Source organism: Solanum stenotomum, chromosome 1 (assembly GCF_019186545.1).
Source record: "Solanum stenotomum isolate F172 chromosome 1, ASM1918654v1, whole genome shotgun sequence".
Classification (NCBI taxonomy): domain Eukaryota; kingdom Viridiplantae; phylum Streptophyta; class Magnoliopsida; order Solanales; family Solanaceae; genus Solanum; species Solanum stenotomum.
In genome coordinates this window covers 11,515,302-11,536,064 of record NC_064282.1, presented here as the reverse complement: position 1 = coordinate 11,536,064, position 20,763 = coordinate 11,515,302, and the positions used below count along the sequence as shown (strand labels likewise).

Here is a 20,763-nt window from a genome sequence, read left to right as displayed (position 1 = left end):
GTCATGTATAATTTCGCCATCCCAATAAATCGAAACTCTAACTTTTGGTTTAGAAGACTTTTTTTTTTTGAGATTGAAATGAACAAATATAGAAGACTTTATGTTGTAGGTGCTATCAACTATGTTTGAACATCCTCCTTAAATAGAGATTGGAGGATTTTTCAGAATAAAAAAATAAAAATACATAGTGGAATAATTTTTTCCATTTTTATGATATGTCAAATCAATAAAATTGATTGTATGACACAAACACTGCAAAAAAAAAAAGATAAAGAGATGGGAAAAATATTCCTCTTTGTAAAGTGGAATTTTTTCTTCCACTTTATAAAGTGTAAGAAAAAGTTCCACTTTACAAAGTGTAAGAAAAACTTACACTTTATAAAGTGTAAGAAATAGTTCAATTTTATAAAGTGTAGGAAATAGTTCCGTTATATATTAAAATCTATACGTTATGAGACTAACGGAAAACGTTTAGAATATTAGATAAAATGGAAATTTTTCTTCCACTAAGCCTATTTTAGTTACTTCCTAAAGTTGTGGCTTATTTTGGTCACTTTTATGTTTTTGTGGCTTATTTAGGTTCCCACCTCGCAGTTGGACGATATAATTTCTTTAATATGATATTTGATATTTACATTTCTTTTATTTAATATTTATATTTTTTAATTTGATGTTCGATATGTACATTAAATCGTTGTTAAATTCGGATGATATATATTCATTCACAGTTCATTAGCCTTTTAAATCATCTCTTTCCAACTTAAAAGTAGTAAGAATATGACAAGAAAATCTTAATAGTGGTAATTAATTAATTTATCCTGTGTATTGGACTTTTGGCTTAAAACTAAAATGAAAATAGACAAATAAATTGATATTGATAAACTTTTGCATTGAAAGCTACTTTATGTAACTCACAACTATTTTTCCAATGACTTATAAAAATGAGAGATTAATTCTTTTCAACGAGATGAACATTTTTTTAATCAACGAAATATTTAAACTGAACATAAATAAGTAACATGTCATCAAAAAATTGCAAAAAAATATAATAAGTGATTTACTAACTCCATACCTTCTATTTTTACGCGATATTATGTTTGTTTAATTTTTATAAAATATAAATATGTCTATCTTTTTAAAAAAATCTTTCATAATTTTATATTTACAAATATTTTAAAAATAAGTTAGAAAATTATTTAACAAGTGATTTTTTTGGTCGGTTAAATATAGTTTTATTAGTTATTGCCAAATAGTTTCGGTGTAGATAGGTAATTTTCTATTAAAAGTCGAGTAAGTAAAACTAGTCGGAGTTTGGGCGGTTGAGACCGCAAAATGGAACACGACGGGATCGCCGCGGGAATAAAGTGACACAAAATCGCCGCGCAGCACCGCCGCTTTTTGGAGTCTGTCAACTATGGCGGAGGATGACGATGATAGCTTTGGCGATTTTACCTTTGCATCTTTTTCCACCAATTCCCTGAATACCCAATTCACCCCACCCAAATCAATCACCCCCCCTGAAGATGATGAATGGGGTGATTTCGTCGAATACCCTAGTGGATCTGAGCCTTCCACTGCATCCTCCCTCTCCCAATCCAAACCCTTCGACCCTTTTGGTTTCTCCCCTAATAGTGCTTCCGTTTCTGAATCTCCGTCCAAATCTGAACAAGCCAAGAAGACAACTGGGTGGGTGAAACCTTCTGGAGCTCTTCCACTATCATTATTCGGTGAGGAAGAAAATGCTGAGGAGGAAGAGAAAGAAAAGCCTGCTAAAGAGGATACGAATACTAAAGTAAGAAACGGATCTAATGCTAATTTGGGTTCTGGATTTGATTCAACTATTTCTAACCTATACAATCACAAGTTGAAATCTGAAAATGGGTCACTTTCAAATTCCGATAATTTGGTAGGCCTGGATAGTGTTAATTCGAATTCTAAAATGTCTGCATTACAGTCGAATGGATTGGGGTTCGATCCGAATTTGGGTTCTCCCTGTGTTAGTAGAGTGCAGAGCTTGAACTACCTGGCGAGCTTGATTGGTGAAGATCAACAGATCAGGGCACAAAGTATGGGTTTTGTGTTGGATTCGAATAATTTTAGTTCTTCTGCTAATGTATCAAGTTCAATTTTTAATATGTCGAATCCAGATTTTGATATGTCCAAATCTACTATGAGTGGATTGAATAGAACTTTGAGTGCAGATGCTGTAACAAGTTTGAATGATCATGGTCTGCAGATCAAGACTGAAAGTACTGGGCTTGTTTTCGAGTCAAATGCATTGAGTTCTTCAGCAAATTTTACAAGTTCAAGTTTTAGTGTGTGGAATCCGGATTTCCATTTGTCCAAATCCAATCAGAATGGATTGAGTAGAACTTTGAGCCTGGATGTTATATCAAACTTGAATGATCAGGGTCAGAATGTGGGAATTGGTCTTAATTTAACTGGTGTAAGTTCTTCTTCAGCTGCCACCAGTTCAAGTGTGTGGAATGTGGATAGTAATAGGTCCAAATCCAATCAGACTGGATTGAACAGAGCACTGAGTCTGGATGCTCTAACAAACTTGAATGATCAGGCTCAGCAGATCAAGACTGAAAATAGTGGGCTTGTTCCCAATTCAAATGGTTCTAGTTCTTCTGCAAATGCATCAAGTTCAACTTTTGGTGGATGGAATTTTGATTTTGGAGGATTTGGATCCGCGGTTGAAATGTCAAATTCTAGTTCCGATGTTGGTGGGTTGAATTCAAACATCAATGCTGTTGGCTCAAGTGCAGATTTGGATGATTCTCACAACAACAGTGATGACGATGAGGATGGATGGGAGTTCAAGGATGCTTACTCAATTTCTAAAGTTGGAGATTGTAATAGTAAGGTAAAGCTTGACAGTTCTAAGATCAATACTAGATATGGTGTGCGCTAGTGCAATAAAATAAAGTTATGTTGTGTACTAGTGTAAAACCTTCTCTGCACTACTTTTAAGCTCATATTGTGAGCATGTGATATTGGAGTCATCTGCATCAATTTTGACGGTAGGACGGGAATTCCATGCAGTTATTGTTTATTTTCAGGTTTCCCATTCTCAATTACTGCATAGCAAGAACTGCTTGCTATGTCTTATACTGTTCAAGTGTTACTTTTTTGGTTATTTTTTTGTCTATTCACAATTCATGCAATATTGTTGTTTTGGTTACTCTTTTTTGTCAACACTAGTGCATGACTCGGTCAGGACCCCCCCTCTCTGATTAGAGATTGTATTGGGGGAAATACAACTCCTTATGTACCTTTAAAGACACATTATTTAGTGTTTGGATGAAATGTGATCGAATTGAGTTAGAGTGGACATAGAGGATTCCTAATCTAGTTTGAGATTGAGGAATAGCTGATTGATTTCTTGGTTGGTTGCCTTTTCTGTTCTTATTTAACTTGTTTTGGCTAGTTTGTCAGCATGAAGGTGTTTATGGTTCACTAATCTTGTTCCTTGTGTGTGAAGGCTACATCAGAGGCAAAAAAAGAGCATGAAAGTAATGCCTTCTCTTTCAATTTTCACAATGGATTGAATGGCTCAGTTGACTTGTTTGCAACATCAAACGGATCAGCAACATCTGATTCAGAGGCACATCATGCTGGTCACATGCAGGCATATTCCTCTGGGTTCGGCAATAGTTCTATGGATTTATTCACCATGTCAAGTCAACCAATTGATCTATTCGCGACATGTAATGGAATTTCTGCTGTTCACCTGACAATATATTTGGATTTGAGTCTGAACCATTTATGGCATCTAAACCTGTGTATATTTCAGCATCAGATGGTAGACATGAGCAAAAAGAGAGTAATGGTGCACTGGACTCTCATCCAGTTGTTGGGAGCACTGAATCTGATGAGGATTTTGGGGAATTTACAACGGCATCTTCAGATTCTCGATTGAAATTAGAGGTAATTTCGTATTAATCTATTTCTGATTAGATACTATTACTGGAGTTTTCCCTTTACAGGCCATTCTTCTAATCTTTTTGTGCAGGAAGAATGGAACGTGGGTGATGTTGCTCATGCTGAACTTCAAGCTTCCGAATCTGATGATAAAGACCAGGTAAACGGTTGATTTAATGGTACTTCCCCTGGTTAAGAAACTACCATCTTTTTGTTGGAAAAAAATTAATCCCTTCTCTCGCTTTTTCCTCCTTTTATTTTCATATATTTTGTTAAGTTTAGTTAGCAATCTAGATTTTGTTGGAGATAGTCTGTGTGTAGTATTTACTTGTTTCTTTTGGTTCTTCTTCCCATATTTTTCTTTTTTTCATTTTGCTTAATATTTGGACATTTTAGGAGATAAGTCTTCGTTCAGCAGTTAGGATATTGCTTTTGCATTTTCTTCTCTTTTTTGTTCCTTTTCAATATAGGTTAACAATTTGGACCTTGTTATAATTTGTTCCTTCTGCGTTACATTCTGGTCATGGTGAATTCTTTGCCCCTGTCAATTATAGTATTTCTGTTTTACGTGTAATGTATAAGTAATGTGCTGAAACTTTCATATGTAAGACCCAATCGCCCTTGTCTTTTTCATGTCTACAACCATGGTGCCTGCCTGTATCTCTTGCAAATTTCTCCCTTCCTTGTTCCATTGATACTGGATTTGTGCAGGGTATTCTTTTTCTAGATTATTTGGCCATTTGGAGCTTTGAATTCCTTTAGAAAAGAACGATGTTTCCTTGCATACATTAATAATAAATCTCTAAGCTTACTACTCTTGGTGGGATGTGCGGATGTGTGAGTTGGTATAATGGTTGGCCTATTCTACACTCATAGAGTGTGACTTAGTGGTCAATGAAGTGGGTTGAGAACCATGAGGTCTCAGGTTCGAATCCCAGCACGGACAAAATGTATAATGGTTGGGCTATTCTACACCCAAAGGGTGTGACCTAGTGGTCAATGAAGTGGATTGAGACCTGGTCTCAGGTTCAATTCAATTCTAGCAGAAACAAAAACACTAGGTGATTTCTTCCCATCTGTCCTAGCCTTGGTGGACAAAGTTATTTAGTACATGTTGGTGGTGGGAGGTGGCACCTGTGAATTCAATCGAGGTGCGCATAAGCTGGTCTGGACATCACAGTTATAAAAAAATTGGTTGGGCTATTCTTTTACTTTTTAATTTTCTTAATGAGTGTTAGGTTATTTTTACAGGTAGGAACTCATAATTAAATGAGATACATGTACAGTAACTACCATATTTAGTGTCTTTATCTTTCATGAATTGATAAGTTTAGATTAGAGAACTGCATCATCTACCAAGATTGCTAGAGCTTTTCTTATTTATGTTTTGATCTTCGGAAGTCTAGATTTTAGGCAATTTATTTCAAGTTTTTCCTTACCTTTTCTTGATTTACTATCCAGGTGAAGGAGTCAAAGTTAGAGAATCATAAAGGGGCTCTTCCCCTATCTATATTTGGGGATGAAGAGCTGGAGATTGATGAGTCTTCTAATACTGAAGATATTATTGTCCCCCGTAATGCTTCTTATTCGAAGAATGATAGAAGTCCAGATTCAAACATTTCCATTAATGATCTTATTTCAAATTTATATAGCAAAGCTGAACCGACCTCACCTGTTCAAGTGCCAAATAGTAGTAGTTTTAATCCACAAGATTCAGTCTCAAATTCAAATTTGTTGAATGGTGACGATGACCTGGATGATGGTGAATGGGAATTTAAGGACGGCTCTTCTCAAATGAGAATATATAATGACATTTCTCTTCTTACTTCTGAGGATCCACCACAGAGAAGCTTTTCCAATCTCAATCTGGATAATTATTTGGATTTATACTCTAAATTAAGGAATAAGTTGTGCTTTCATGCTAAGTGCCATCTCGATGACCTTAAGGTCTGTGTGGTTGCTTAATATTTTTTTAATTTTCATCTGTTGTTTCACAGACAGAGAACCAGCTGAATTTGTGTACTGGTGCATTAACTTGTTTATATTCTATCCTCCAGGGAGCTCGAAGCATTGATGGACTTCCAGTGGAGGAAGCAAAAATTTCAACTCTTAATAAGGAAATTGAGGTTTGTGTTCTTATGTTTATGTCCATATGTTACTGAATATGATGAACATTTGTTCATGGTTTTTTGTGCCCCTTCCAATTTGTGAGCTGATCAATGTTTAAGAAGTGGAGAAGTCCTACCGCCTATGCTCTAGGATTTAACAGGGTTTTGGGAAAATGTAAAACATGTTACTACTATGGAACTTCCTATAATTAGCGGAGAAAGTTGTCTGTTGATGAATTCTAGAATTTATATGCAATATACTTTCTCCCAAAAAAAAAAAAAATTCCCTCTCAACAAAGAATTTATATGCAATATATATTGTATTTTATTAGATTTAATGGTACCTTAATGGAACTGACATATACAATCCCTATACATTTTATCAAAACTATTAGTAGTTGCCTTCCATTTAGCTAAGCCGAGGCTACTGTTTTCCGTAATTTATTAAATACTCTTTTGCCTTGTTTACCATTGATGTTTTTCAGTTGATGGAGAAAAACCATAGTAAATGATAATTAGTCATATTATGGTGTACTAATAAAGTACTAGAGCCTAGGTATTCAATCTTGGAAAGAGGACATCTGTTTAGTACAGGCCCAAAGTGAAAACATGCATCCAACTTGAAATAAAGAGTGTTTTCTGCTCTCCTAACTTCTCTCCCTCTTTAAGTTCTTTTTATTCATTCTCTGCTTTATTGAGCTCTCAACTTTATGTTCAAGGAGTTGAAAAAGGTGCTTTTCAATAATTCCACTAGATCTGGTAATGGAAATCCTGTAAAAAGGGAGTGCTTCTTAACTCAGGGAACTCAATGATGGGACTTCTGGGCTCTGGCTACTGATACTGCTCGTAGAGCTGTTCAGTTTCCAAGAAATTATTGTAGGTTCAGGTCCTTCAGAAATTGTTTTCACCACCATCACATGTTTTCATGTGCCTCTTTGATTAACTAGGTTTCAGTGGCTCTCTGTTTCTAATAATTTTGAAATAAAAACTGTCCATAGGTGTGAATGTGCCGTTCTCAATTTTTATTTTTTTTTGAAATTGGTAACTTTGTCTATTCCTCAAAAGTCAGTACTAAAACTGTACTGGTCAGTATTTACAACATGTTCTTCAAATCCTACTATCTTTTACTAAATTGAGTCTAGTACATCAATTATGGAGATAGTATCATTTGAGTATAATTGATTACACCAAAAACATAGTAGCATAAGACAATTTAGTTTGACTTTTTGCATACTATTCTCAATACTATCAAAAGCTCTAGAGTTCCTTTCCTTCCATATTGCGCACCATATACTAGCAGGGACAATTTTCCTTCTGTCTCTATTCTTGGATTGCTTTCCTGATTCCTCCCAACTCCGAATTGCTTCTGTGATCTTGGCAGGCATGGTCCATGGCATACCCTTAAGATTCAGGAATAACCTCCTTATTTCCTCAATATGATGTGCGAAAAGATCTTTCTCCGTTGGATGTTGTGTGATTTTTCTTTTTCCTTTTATAGGAGGCTTGCAAGGATTTTGACCAGGATAATGTTATGTGCAAAGGTGACCACTTAGAAGGACATTTATCTCACAATGCTTGTATGAGTGCATTTATTGAGATTTTGCAGGAATCAAAATTTCAAGTACTTGAATCAGAGTACCACTTATCGAGGAGACTATCATTGGTTTGTCATTTTCTCTACTTCATTATGCTTAGAGAGAATCTTTTTGTTTGATAGCCCCCCCCACCCCCCCAAATCCCAAAAAGTCAACTTTCTAACTGCTATAAGTTACTAATCAATTAAGTAATTGTGACGTTACTTATTTCTCCCTTCATCCCCTTTTATGTGATAGTATTTGCCTGAGAATGGAGTTCAAGAAAGAAAGACTTTTGAAATTTGCGGTATAAAACAATCCCTAGACATTTATGTGGTGGTAAATCATCTCACTAAGGGTAAACTGGAAAGTCTAAAGTTAAATTATTTCTAAATATAGAAATGTGTCATTTTTTTTGGGGCAGACTAAAAAAGCATAGAGTATCATGAAATGGGACAGTGGGAGTTATTTTAAAAAGAAGAAAGTCTTAATGTTTTCTAAATTACAAGCTTTTTAAATTAAAATTGTCTAGATATATACAAAAGATTTCTAATAATAAAATACATTGAAACTTGTAATTTTATTGAAATGGTCTTCTTGATTTTTTGAATAAAAATTAGCAAGTGCTTATTAAGATATCATAAACTTGGACTCTCAATTTAATCACATTTTGAACTTGGAAAGTCTTTTCCATTATCGGTGAGAAAAAAAGTAAGAGTTGTTTTGAGCTTGGGCTCAATTGCATTGTAACAAAGCTTTGACTCGACAGCTATGCTCAATCGAGGAAATAATGTATGGCTCATTTCGGGTTGGCATTTCAAATCAATACAACTTTTTTTAAATCAAATCCACTAATCAAAGAAGAATGTTTTGTATAAAATCCGACAATTAAGCATCCTTTTGGATGTTGTGCTTGTATATCCATGTGTACAAATAAGCTTTGGTTTATTGTACTTACATGTGATTTTCTGGTAAATAGGTGGAAAATGATTTGGAAACAACAGTGGATCTTATAAGACATGCTACAATGATGCTAAAAATTTTGAGATTAGGATCTTTCGAGGAGCAATCAATGTATGTTTCAGTATGGTATAAAATGATCTCTGCTTGTGCACAAGAGTTGCAACATGGCTCCTGTATCTGGAAGAAGATATTGGAAATGAATGCTGAGAGTCATATGCTATCTCACCCCAGAGGTACATTATCTGTATCTTGTACATGGCCCCTGGAAAAATGGTGCAATGAAAATCTTATATTCCCTAAGTAGGGAAGATTATATTTCTTAGTTCCAGTGTCTTATTGCAATCAATATGATAAATGCAGGAAGGGCATTCATCCGGGCCCTGGGTGAGATTTATAGGGTTACTGTAGTGCTTGAAGCATCTGTGAAACTATGCAAACCCTGGACTTGGTTGGATTCTGCTCAGTGTGCAAGTATTCATTCTATGCTAGATGAATGTCACATTATATGGTCCTCTTTGGGTCTTGGAGAAACTCTGTCGAGTATGTTAGATTCTGCTTCTGGAGATGGGAGTTCTGTTGCTTCATTGCTGGACTCTATCAAGTCAATTCATGGTCTTGATGGGCTTACCCTTCAAAAACATCTCTATGCTCAGAAAGAAGTGTGTAGGCTATCACTCCTAACTTTGGAAGTATTGCCAGGTACAGAAATTCTACTAGTTCATAATTTTCGAAGTGAAGAATCATTGCGCTTCTTACCTTTCTTTTGACAAGGCCATGTTAGTAGCAGGAGCCACAGAAATTATGTGAGTAGTAGTCATAACAACATAATGGTAAGTTGAAGATACATGACAGGATCTTGAAACTTAAAAAGGGATTTTTGAAAAAATGAAGAGCGAATCATAGCAAGTGGTGCATTTGGAAGTGCATTCTGTAGTGCTTTACCCATGGAATCTATGGTTTAGAGGTTTATCTAGATTGTTGTATATTTCCTCTATTTAATTGGTAGAGATATGAATCGCGAAAGAATATTTTTGCTGACTTTTTGGCCTCCCTGCAATTATAAGGGAACCACATTTTTCCCCCTTCTTTGAAGAGCAATTTGCAAATTCTTCCCAAGTAAGTTAAAAGAGTGGAACTGGGCAAAAATATTTTGCGTACAATTTGGCACCTCCCTGGTATAATAAGATCTTACTTATCAGAAGAACAAACAGATAAACAAATCATGGAAGAAACAAATTTTTGGGAAATCTCTCGAACCAATAAAGTGAGCATCTGATTGAAGAATTAGGTGTAGGGTCCTAGGCTGAAACTTGCACAAGACTTGTTGCTAATTGTTCTTTTATTGTTACTTTGTTGCTGAAGCTTATTGATCTTCTTGGTTCTGTTAATTCCTTGGGAATCAACCTCCACTCACTGTGTAATACTTTTTGAGAGTTTGCTAATTTCACTTTACATTATTACCCTTGCAATGCCAAAATCAGGTATGGAACTTATTGACTGGAATGGAGAGCATTACCTCCTCACACTTGCAAATCTGTGGGCAAATCTTATAAGCAGTGACCCTCCAGAGTTGCCACAATTAATCATTGGATGGTGAGAAATATCAAAGGTTGGTATCATATTTGCGAAGTGTCAAATCTGAGATAAGTACCTTGGATTAGCACCACGTCAACTGGAGATTGCTATGCAGAGGCTGATGTGAAGAATATACGCTGCTGCTCTCCAGGGCTCTGGCCTTTGGCATATTTGGACGAGTTTTGTTCACACAAAAGTTTACTTTGTGACAAAAAGTTGCAGATCTGGGCATCAAGATACTTATTGCAGAGGCACGGCTTGAGGTTCTTTATAGACGGAAGTAGACAGATGGTGTGAGATACAGATTACTTGGTTTTTGTTTGGCAGTCTTTTCTTGCAAGATATGTAGTAAAGCATGTCAGTCATCGTTCCCGATTCTTCCTTTCTTTTCCCTCGAATAGGGGAGGGAGAAGGTATGTGACCAGGTCACATTGTACTATTAAGTTGCTTGTGTATAAGTTGTATGTATTGGTGAAATCTTATGCTACATCCATAAAGATAGAAGTAGGGTTGTCAGGAAACAGAAGAGAGATTGTCGATTCTTTGTAGTGCCTATCTTGTTAATTTCTTATCTTCAATGGTTAATCGAGAAGTGTACAATGTTTAAATATTGTTACTTGAAATTCACACTCAATGCACGTCTCCAAATCTACTGAATATAATCTGAGAAAACAGTAAGTTCAATTATTACTTGACTAAATAAAGTAGAGCCGTACTGTGTACATATAAATTGACATACAAAAGTAACATGTAATATAATATCAGGAGATTTTATCGTAGTCAATTCATTAATAACTTGCCTGCGAGTGAAATTTGTCATGGATATTAGTGAAACCAGGGTCTAATTGAGGATGGAACAGAAGAAGCATGGAGTTAAAGGGGTAGTTTCGTTTGTTTGGTGGAGAAGCATAAATAATTTGGGACAAAAATTTAGTATTATCATATTTCTTGTTTGGTTATTAGTCCTGGGATAAGTTGTATCAGGATTAGTAATCAGTATAGGAATAATCCCGGTCAGATGATGGACTAATAGTATAGGAATGAGTTAGCTATTGCATGATAAAACAATGAAGATGATTAAAATATATCGATGTCTTTCAAATCTTTTCTATTAATAGTATCAACGATTTCTTAGAAATTATGTAATGAATATTATTCTTAAGATAAGAAATCAAATGGTCAATTAATAATACTCCCTTAACCCTTCGGGGTGGCCCAATGGTTTGGGCTTGGGACTTTCATGTTGGAGGTCTCAAGTTCGAAATCTCTTGTCAGCGTAAGCAAGGGGTTTGCCTTCTGGGTCGAGCTCATCACACCGGACTTGCCTAGTGTGGATTACCTCTCTTATGTGGTTTGCGAGCTATTGCATAGGACATGGGTTTTACCTTATGCGCACCCAAAGGGTAACGATTGCGGGCTTCCTTGATATAAAAAAAAATAATAATAATACTCCCTTACTACCACAATATCTATTCTCAATATAATTAAATCTCAACTCAACACACCTTATGGTGGTTAGGTTTAGGAATGAAAGTACACTATTTCATCAAATATTATGGATTATTAAAGTTACAGGATCATTTTTAACCCAAGTTAAAATATGATGGACTATTTTAGGGTTTTTTTTTCTCTAAAAACGTTTGTACATACTGTTGTTTGGATACTGGCTTTGGAAGGCAAACACATAAACCCTGCGCCGCCGCCGCCGCCGCCGCCGCCTTCGACTTCGACTAGCACATCTCCGGTAATTCTGGGTTCATCTCCATTTTTAACTTCAACTTCTTTATAAACATCGATTTTGTTTTCCTTGCCAATTGATTTAGTTTTGTTTCAGTTGTGTAAGTTTCAGAGAAGATGTTGGACATAAATCTGTTCAGAGAAGACAAGGGACACAATCCCGAAATCATTCGTGAATCCCAGCGTCGTCGGTTTGCTGATGTCGATCTTGTCGATCAGGTCATCCAACTTGACAAAGAATGGCGTCAGCGTAAGTCATCTCTATCTTCTTCAATTTACATTTCACAGTAAAATTTCGGTGACTATTCTCTATCTTGTGTGTCATTCTGCTTCTTAATGTGTGTGATGAAAATATATACTAAAGATTAATAACAATATTAGCAAATAGGATAATGTTTAATAGTTTTGATAGGTCAACTTTAATTGTTTTTAGGCTTTTGTTTGTTGTGGAGAACTCTCCTCTGTAAATATGGCTTCAGCACTGGCCTACTACTTTCAATAGCAATGTTGCTTTGATGAATTTTTTTTAGTGTTAAAGACTGATAATTAATTAGTGTCTTAATGTCAGTGGAGGAAATTAAAGGTTGTGATTTAATGATAATTCAGGCCAGTTTGAGGTTGATAACTTGCGGAAAGATTTCAACAAGATCAACAAAGAAGTTGCCAAGCTCAAAATTGTGAGTGTTCTATTTAGTTGTTGAATTCATCTGTCATTTTCTTCTTGTCAATTGTTCTTTTTACATCGTTTGATATCTTGCAATAAGAGCTCATAATTCAGCACATCGACCAGCCTGATTCATGCCTACCCGGCATCGTTGTGATTACAGTATACCACATCATTTATTTTGGACCTAATTGAAAGGAGAACCTAAGAAGTTGTTCAATTTCAAGTGTAAACATGCATTGCAATGTACCGGTTAGGCAACTGGCAAGTCTGAAAGCTGTAGAAGATTAGATGGTAGAATAATATTTATTACGTACGTCTCTCTAATGTTTATATGTCATTGATGACCCTATATTCCAGTTCCAATGTTAGGTTTGGTCCTTCTCTATTGTTATAGTCTGAAAGTAAAAGCCAATGTTTGAACCTTATTTCTTGTTATGAAAAGAATTATGGAGGATAAAAGCTTTGTTTCTGTACTGAAAAAGAAAGATTCTTTTTTGATTCCATAGTCAGAAGCAGAAGAAAGAAAGATTCTTTTTTGATTCCATAGTCAGAAGCAGAAGTGTTTTCCTTCTTTTGACAAAGAGACTGTCCCTCATGCTGGTGAGGAATGATGGATTATAAGAGATAATATTACAATGATCTTCATGTTGTTAAGACTATTTTTTTGCTGGCTATCAACCTACCACGATTATCCTCCTTTATTAGAACTTATGGCTCTACGGAACTCAAATAGGTCGAATGCTATTATTGGAATATTTTAGTTCTTGATTCTTGAGCAACTAAAGTTAATTCTACCTATTTCATTGGCTACTGACTTTGTTTTCTTTTTAATATTACCAAGCATGTATGTTTTTCTTAAGTTCAATGTTGGTGTTGATACTGTTATTTTCCTTTGATAAAGTCTGGTGAGGATGCAAGTCAAAAAATTAAGGACACTGCAGAGAACAAGCAACTAACTGCAAAGAAAGAGGCAGAAGTACAAGAGGCTCGAGCCGCTTTATATTCAAAGCTGGAAATCATTGGTAACCTTGTGCATGATTCAGTACCAGTTAGTAATGATGAGGTATGTGGATTTTGTTACTTTTTTAGTGACATATGCGAGCTTAAAATAAGAACTTCTCTTTTAACCAAAGATTATTTTGTAGGCAAATAATGCTGTAGTTCGAACATGGGGAGAGAGGCGGACTGAGAAGGGTCTTAAAAACCATGTTGATCTCGTGGAAGCTCTTGGAATTGCAGACATAACCAAGGGTAAGGGCTATATTGAGCTATGGGATTAGACATCTTGCATTTATTAAGTGCGCTTGCTTTAAAAACACCATATGAGAGTTTTTCATGCTTGGTTAAGACGTACACCATGGTTGTCTGCTTATTTAAAGCATGGTGCTTACTGCTGAGCTGCTCTGCCTTCTCTCTCTCTCTCTCTCGCTCTCTCTCTCAGACTGGCCTTTTTTTTTGGCATTTACCCATTCTATGCTTGCTTTGTTCACAGTTATTTGGTCATATGTTGTTTTCTGGAATTGTTTTTCCATCCGTTATTTTTTATCTGTCAGCCCGCTATATTCAGGATAAATTGTTCCTCTTACCCTTTTCCTTCCTGAAAATTTTGTTGTTCAATTTGTATTCTTTTGTTCACTGGTATATGACTTGCAAGTTAATGCAAAGTATTTAAAATATATAGGTGCAAATGTTGCTGGAGGAAGAGGTTACTATCTGAAAGGGGATGGTGTACGTCTTAACCAAGCATTAATTAATTTTGCTCTTGATTTCCTAGAGAAGAGGAAATATACGCCATTGCAGACTCCGTTCTTCATGAGGAAAGATATCATGGCAAAGTGTGCTCAGTTAGCTCAGTTTGATGAAGAACTCTACAAGGTAATCTCCCGTATGTATTGGTACATGGTGCTGAATGGAGTTAATAGAGACTCATAGTGCTACCCATTCCATGAATTAGTTACTGTAACTGCAACAAAAGTCCTTTTGAAAACAATGTCGGTTTATTTTGGAGGATCCTTTTGAGTTGTGTCAGAATGAAAAATCACCAATATACTGTTCATTAGTGACAGTAACTCTGCATTTTTTTTAAAGAAAAAGATATTTCATTTAATGGACAAGAAAGTCCCTAAAATATGTACATCAGAATAGAATTTCCCTATCCCTGATGATTTAAGGTTTACATTAACTCTACATTCTTAGCGTTATTTGAATTCCTGTTTGAAATTATTGATGGCTTGGTGGTGAGACATACCTCAATTATCTTTTATTTTGATAGGTCACTGGTGAAGGAGATGACAAATATCTGATTGCCACTGCTGAACAACCTCTGTGTGCTTATCATTTGGATGACTGGATTCATCCTTCACAGCTTCCGTTAAGGTATTGTAACACACCTGGCACCAACAGTGTCCTCTATTGCCTCTATTGCCAGTTGGCTTTTATGGACTAACATCCATGCCATTCACCAGGTATGCTGGATACTCGTCATGCTTCCGCAAGGAAGCTGGTTCACATGGCCGCGACACACTTGGAATTTTTAGAGTCCATCAGTTTGAGAAAGTGGAACAGTTTTGTTTAACCAGTCCAAATGGCAATGACTCGTGGGACATGCATGAAGAGATGATTAAGAACTCAGAGGAATTCTTTCAGCAGGTACGTCTGATTTTCTCTTCCTTTTTCTGGGATATTGCTTCTGTTAGAAGAAGTATCTTTAAATCTGCTTAAGAAATATTGATAGGACAAAGGTCTATTTATATTTCTAACTCAATGAGTCACGAAAGTCCCTCAATTATTACTGGGTAGGAACGTGACAAATTGTTACTCGGTCGCTGCAGCACTACCTTCCATAATTATGCTACACCCCTTCAGACTAAATTACACCAATTTGTATTTAGCAGGTACTCATTGGAATCAGAATGTCACTTTGTCTGGGTTTGAACACACCGATGCAAAACCATCAGGAGTTATTTTCTTGAAATAATCTTTCTTTTGTCCAATATCCCGTATTCAGATATATATGCAATTAGCTACTTTTGAAATCAAAGTTGTTTGTTTAAGCAACTCATTCTGTTAAATCCTGCAATTTTGTGCTTTAAGATATAGTGGTAATGAATAATTGAATTGCTACAAATTGATTGGCCATTTGTAGAATGAAGTTCTTTTGAAAATAGTCCCGGAAACTGTTTTGCTTTATAGTTTTTATTAGTCAGGACCTGCTTGTGCACAACTGACTAATCCTACCAGGTCCGACCTCCCAGTAGCACATGTATAGGGTGAATTCGCATGTCAAGCTTTTAGGTAGAAGGTAAGAATTAACCTATTGTTGCCTTAAGGATTGGTTCCTAAGGTTGCTATTCCAACTCTTTGATCCATAGGGCCACCTCTTTAAGGGCTTTGATCTAGCGGGAAGACTGCAACTTGTGATGTGTGGGTTTGGTGCAAGTAACAGATTCAAGACTTGCCACATACAAAAACCTAGTATTTAAGTTGAGAAGGTTATAGAAAGGTGGGCCTGTTATCCACTGAGTTTCGAACCATCCCCTTGGTGTTTCTCAGTTTTTAAAAAAAGATTATTAATGGACCACTATCTGATTGAAATAAACCCAGTCTGAAATGACTTTGCAGCTCAGGAATGGATTCTGTTTCACTGTGTCAAGTATTAGCCATTTACTATTGTTTAGTCATATTATTTATCATTAGGCTGATTTCAAGGAAATCTAAACATCGTTTTTCTTTTTCACAGCTAAACATTCCTTACCAAATTGTGGCTATTGTTTCTGGCGCACTGAATGATGCAGCAGCAAAGAAGTATGATCTGGAAGGGTGGTACCCTGCATCATCAGCTTATAGAGAGCTTGTGTCTTGCTCAAACTGCACAGACTATCAGTCGAGGAAATTGGAAATTCGGTTTGGACAGAAAAAGGTATTTCACTAGTGTATATTCAGAGTGTGTTATCAAACAGTGCAAGTCAACTTTAGTTTCCAATGTTTATATTTTGTTTCACACAAATTTGAACTACTTTGACATTTATTGTTTCCTTAGGGTAATGAGCAAGCGAAGCAGTATGTGCATTTATTGAACTCCACCCTTACAGCGACAGAGAGGACTATGTGCTGTATACTTGAGAACAACCAGAGGGAGGATGGAGTTGAAATTCCTGAGGTTCTACGACCATACATGGGTGGGAAGACATTCATGCCTTTCCAGGCCCCTCCAGCAAAAGAAGCTAAAGGAAAGAAGTCAAAGGCATGATAATCTATCCAATCTTATACACTTAAACTTCCATTATGAAAAGAGCTAAATCATGTATTCTCTTGAACTTGGATTCTCCTTATAAGGAATCCTGAGGAGGAACAAGGGAATGAAGGCAAGGACAGTTAATTTTGAATTTGGAAGTGTAACAAACGAATTAGAAAACAGTTTATTTAAGTGGGTCATCGACATAGAAAAGCAGATTGCTATCTCCCACTTGATGTCATTTTTGGTTTAAGTTGATAGATTGCTTTTAACTCATATTACTGTATTGTCAGATGTTAATTGCATGATTATTTAAACCTTTTTTGAACCTACATTTTGTTGTTATCCCTACTGTAGATGGAATTGTCACTAATAATTTCTGAATTGAGGGATTTTACAGTAATGGGCTGGTTAGTAATATGAGAAATTAAATCTCATGACTACATTACCATTATGGTGGAATGACAGTAGGTTGCCTGTTCATTCTCTCAAGTTAATTCGTAATATTGTGATTTATTCTTATATCTTATAAAAAATAAAATGGTTTTAACCTATCGAACATCTTGTTGAAGTGGATACATATTTCACTTGTTAAAAAATCAGTTCATCACTCATTAAGCTAGCATAGTGATAGATTAACCTTGATTTATTCATAAAAAGTTCAAAATTCTACAAATTGTTGCATATTGTGGTAGCTTTACATTGCCTTCTCATTATCAATGGAATTCTGCTAATGTGTTTGCAACATATTTGAGAAACAATTGCTTTATGTGACAAACAAGTTTTTGAGAATATTATTGATATATGTACATTGATACATGTCCTGTCAAATCTCTGGTTCTACCAGTTTTCAGAGGGCAAATTGATATACGCAAAAGGGAGCCTAAAGTTGAATATTAAAAATTAAATGAGAGGAAATTGAAGTAAACGCATAGTTGCTTTTTGAAGTAATTCAATGTAGGACCTAATTATTCCTTAATCCATGTGATAAAAGGGTCCTACAATGAGGTTAATTTTCAACGCGTGTGCATAATAATGTTATCCTTTTCTACAAGTTTATTAGTCACATCCCATGAAAATCACAACTACAATTATTAGTCAAATTAATGAGGAAAAAGGCAATTATTTAATTCTCCTACTATTGAAGCCAATAATTAAAAGATGTTTTAGACTTATTCTCCAAGCTTCAAAGTCTTGTTCAATGTTCACCACTCTATACACTCCACAAATGACCCTACATGAATTACACAATAATATGAATTCTACTTGAGAAAAGGGAGAACATTCACACGAGTGGGAAATAGGTAAATGAAAGCAGGTTTCACAATTTAATTAAACTAATGAAAGAATAAAAAAAAACTCATACTGAAATCTCAAGGGGTTTCCAGAGATGTTGATTACAAGAAAAGGCAGTAATTTCTCCTTAATTAAACTAAAAAAACAAAGGAACTCCCGAGTGTTTTGGCCATTATTATAAAAATGACAATGTTTCACAACCCCTTACAGAGCAATTCATGTTTCTATCTTTCATGCAAGGGGTTATGAAGCATCTCTGATCATACCAATTCTTTTTCCTAACATACAAAATATAAGAATATTACTCTCACCCAATGATCTGATGAGCTCTATGGAAGTAGGACTTAAATCCTAGCAGAAACAAAAGACGACAAATGGTTATTTAATTTCTTGAGTTACCCGTGTCATCTATGCTGGTAGGAGATAACAAGTACCTAGTGAGTGCAATGATCTGTCTATATATATACAACTATATATTATCTCTTCTTTAATTTACTCATCTATTGTGCAAGGGATCAGGAGATGAGGGCACTTCTCTATTGACATATGCAACAAAACCACCTTCATCATCTCCAATAATGTGGTTGATGCTCCTTGTAGTAGCTACAGGACTTTGTGCATTATCTTCCATATTAATGTTGTTGTTATCTTGCTCCATCAGGTACCCGCGACCTCCCAAAACATCTTGTTGTATCGTCACAAAGATCATTAATATAAGTACGATACTTGTTCTGGCAAGCATGGCCTTTTTAATCAACTTCTTCTCACTGTCTCTCTTGCTTGATATATTTTGTATTGAGAAAAAAATGAAAGATATGGCTAATGAACCAAGTGAGAAAAGATTAAATGTTGTGAATGAGTATATATATTTGAGGGAGCTGCATGGTAGTAGCTTTCTAATTAAACAATGTGTGTGCGTGTGAAAAGTGTGAAGTAATTAGTCAATCTATACAAAGGGATTTGGTTGAATACTTTCTTTCCTTTAGTAATTTTAAACAAGTTACATTCTTGGAGAAGTATGGATGATGACAAAATGTAATGTCAGCACAAACAGTGTTTGCTAAAATTCGTAGAAATTTCTACCAATAGGCTTTTTCTATAAGCTTTTAGGTAAAAATCCACATACCTTAAATTCAGGATCTAACTTGACTCTAGCTTAGTATCTTTCCATAAAGTCTAAAAGGCCAAAACCTAATGTTTGTGCAAATTTCTAGGTATAGTACAACTTAAGTTAGCTCTTGTGTTGACTGTCACCTACTTTCACCGTCTCAGGCATTGTTAGACTTATTACAAAGTTTAAAAAAGAAAAAAAGAATTTCAAAATTTGTGGTCTAAAACAAGTGTAAGATATTTATATGGCTATAAATTATGTCATTAAGACTAAGAAGAAAAGTGTGTCACGAGAATCAGACGGAGAAAAATATGTTAAAGTACTTTATGGCGTTGATTTCATAATCAAAAGGGTTCTTGCATTTGAAGAAACAACACATTTTTTCATAAAAGGCATCTTTAGCGTTTTGTTTTGTTTTGAGTTAGGCTTCTTCCTTGATTTAATACCATTTTTTGTTTCTTCTTTTGTTCTAACCCCTCTTAAAAGTAGAGATTTGTACTATCAAATTATCATCTCTCTCTGTCTCTCCCGACCATAAAATCTTGTGACGTTTTGTTTAAATTTTAATTTATATATACTATAGTAAAATGAGTTGTTGGTACTCTTTCTTTTGCATCAAGTTGATTATGCTTTTTCCTCTAAAGCTCAACTCTTTCTTCAATAGGTTAATTGATTATACTATATATGAGTACTAATTTCTTGTATTTTTCTGACTTATGTATGTTTTGGTACTTTGGGATTTTTTTTATATTAACAAGTTAACAGACAGCCTTCTTGATTTATTAAATCTACTCCTTCACAATTCATATGACGGGCTTTTGTGTTAATTTGGGCAACTTGTTTTTTTTCCCTTTTGCTAATGCCTAATTTTCTTACTTAGCTAATAACTCTACTGCCCTAAACGTATTGGAAAATGAGCACTTAGAGTTAGAGGCGTAGCATCTAGATGAGCCATTTGAGGTTGGGGTGGTGTGTAACCGCCCTCTTTATTTTTGAAAATTCTTTAGTTACTTTTGAAATATGCCCGGAGAAAATGTCCTTTCTACTGTGATTTTTGGGGGGAAGAATGTCATTGTCAGCTCTTTAAACAAGTATAACATGTTTTTGGGCTGCAAAAAAATCATCTCTATATCAATTCAAAGATTTGAAACTGCTAGGTAAGTTGCTAATTGAGTTTTGACTTAGCGTGATTAAACTGTATGCCCACTCTCGTTATTTTATTTGTTCATAAAAAGAAAAAAAGATATCAAGACATATTCAAGTATAAACATGGAAATTAGAAAGTACTACCTTTAATGACACATTGGTTGAACTCAAAGATACGATACGATCACTACACGTGTTGTATAATGTATAGGCTTAAACTTTGAGATTATGATCTTCCTATATGCCAACTGGCAAAAATAGTTTGCAGTAGTTGTCTCCTTTGTCTTAGCCAACTTGGTGACTTAAAAAGATTCGAGGGTCTTTCTAAATTCTAAAAATATATACTCCATTGACATATGAAAAAGTTTATACGTCAATTGGGTAAATTGAATTTGCATACATGTATTTTCTTGAGATGAAGAGTA

General features: G+C 35.2%; 2 protein-coding genes across 3 annotated transcripts; both read left to right on the top strand.

Moving 5' to 3' along the window:
- The first annotated feature begins 1,275 nt into the window (after positions 1-1,275).
- Positions 1,276-10,698, top strand: LOC125865187 (uncharacterized). Of its 2 annotated transcripts, none has more exons than XM_049545390.1 (10): positions 1,276-2,869; positions 3,488-3,713; positions 3,806-3,933; positions 4,019-4,087; positions 5,389-5,874; positions 5,985-6,053; positions 7,534-7,698; positions 8,589-8,805; positions 8,933-9,271; positions 10,054-10,698. In XM_049545390.1, the coding sequence occupies exons 1-10, from the start codon at positions 1,415-1,417 to the stop codon at positions 10,167-10,169; spliced, it is 3,270 nt and encodes a 1,089-aa protein (XP_049401347.1). In that variant the 5' UTR covers positions 1,276-1,414; the 3' UTR covers positions 10,170-10,698. The 2 variants fall into 2 exon arrangements, with proteins under 2 accessions (XP_049401347.1, XP_049401339.1); XM_049545382.1 differs by having other exon boundaries at positions 3,800-3,933.
- Positions 10,699-11,805: 1,107 nt separating this feature from the next.
- Positions 11,806-17,163, top strand: LOC125872384 (serine--tRNA ligase). Its single transcript, XM_049553101.1, has 10 exons — positions 11,806-11,891; positions 11,982-12,134; positions 12,491-12,561; positions 13,453-13,614; positions 13,697-13,802; positions 14,233-14,426; positions 14,824-14,927; positions 15,017-15,200; positions 16,291-16,470; positions 16,591-17,163. The coding sequence occupies exons 2-10, from the start codon at positions 12,002-12,004 to the stop codon at positions 16,798-16,800; spliced, it is 1,344 nt and encodes a 447-aa protein (XP_049409058.1). The 5' UTR covers positions 11,806-11,891; positions 11,982-12,001; the 3' UTR covers positions 16,801-17,163.
- Positions 17,164-20,763: the final 3,600 nt, after the last annotated feature.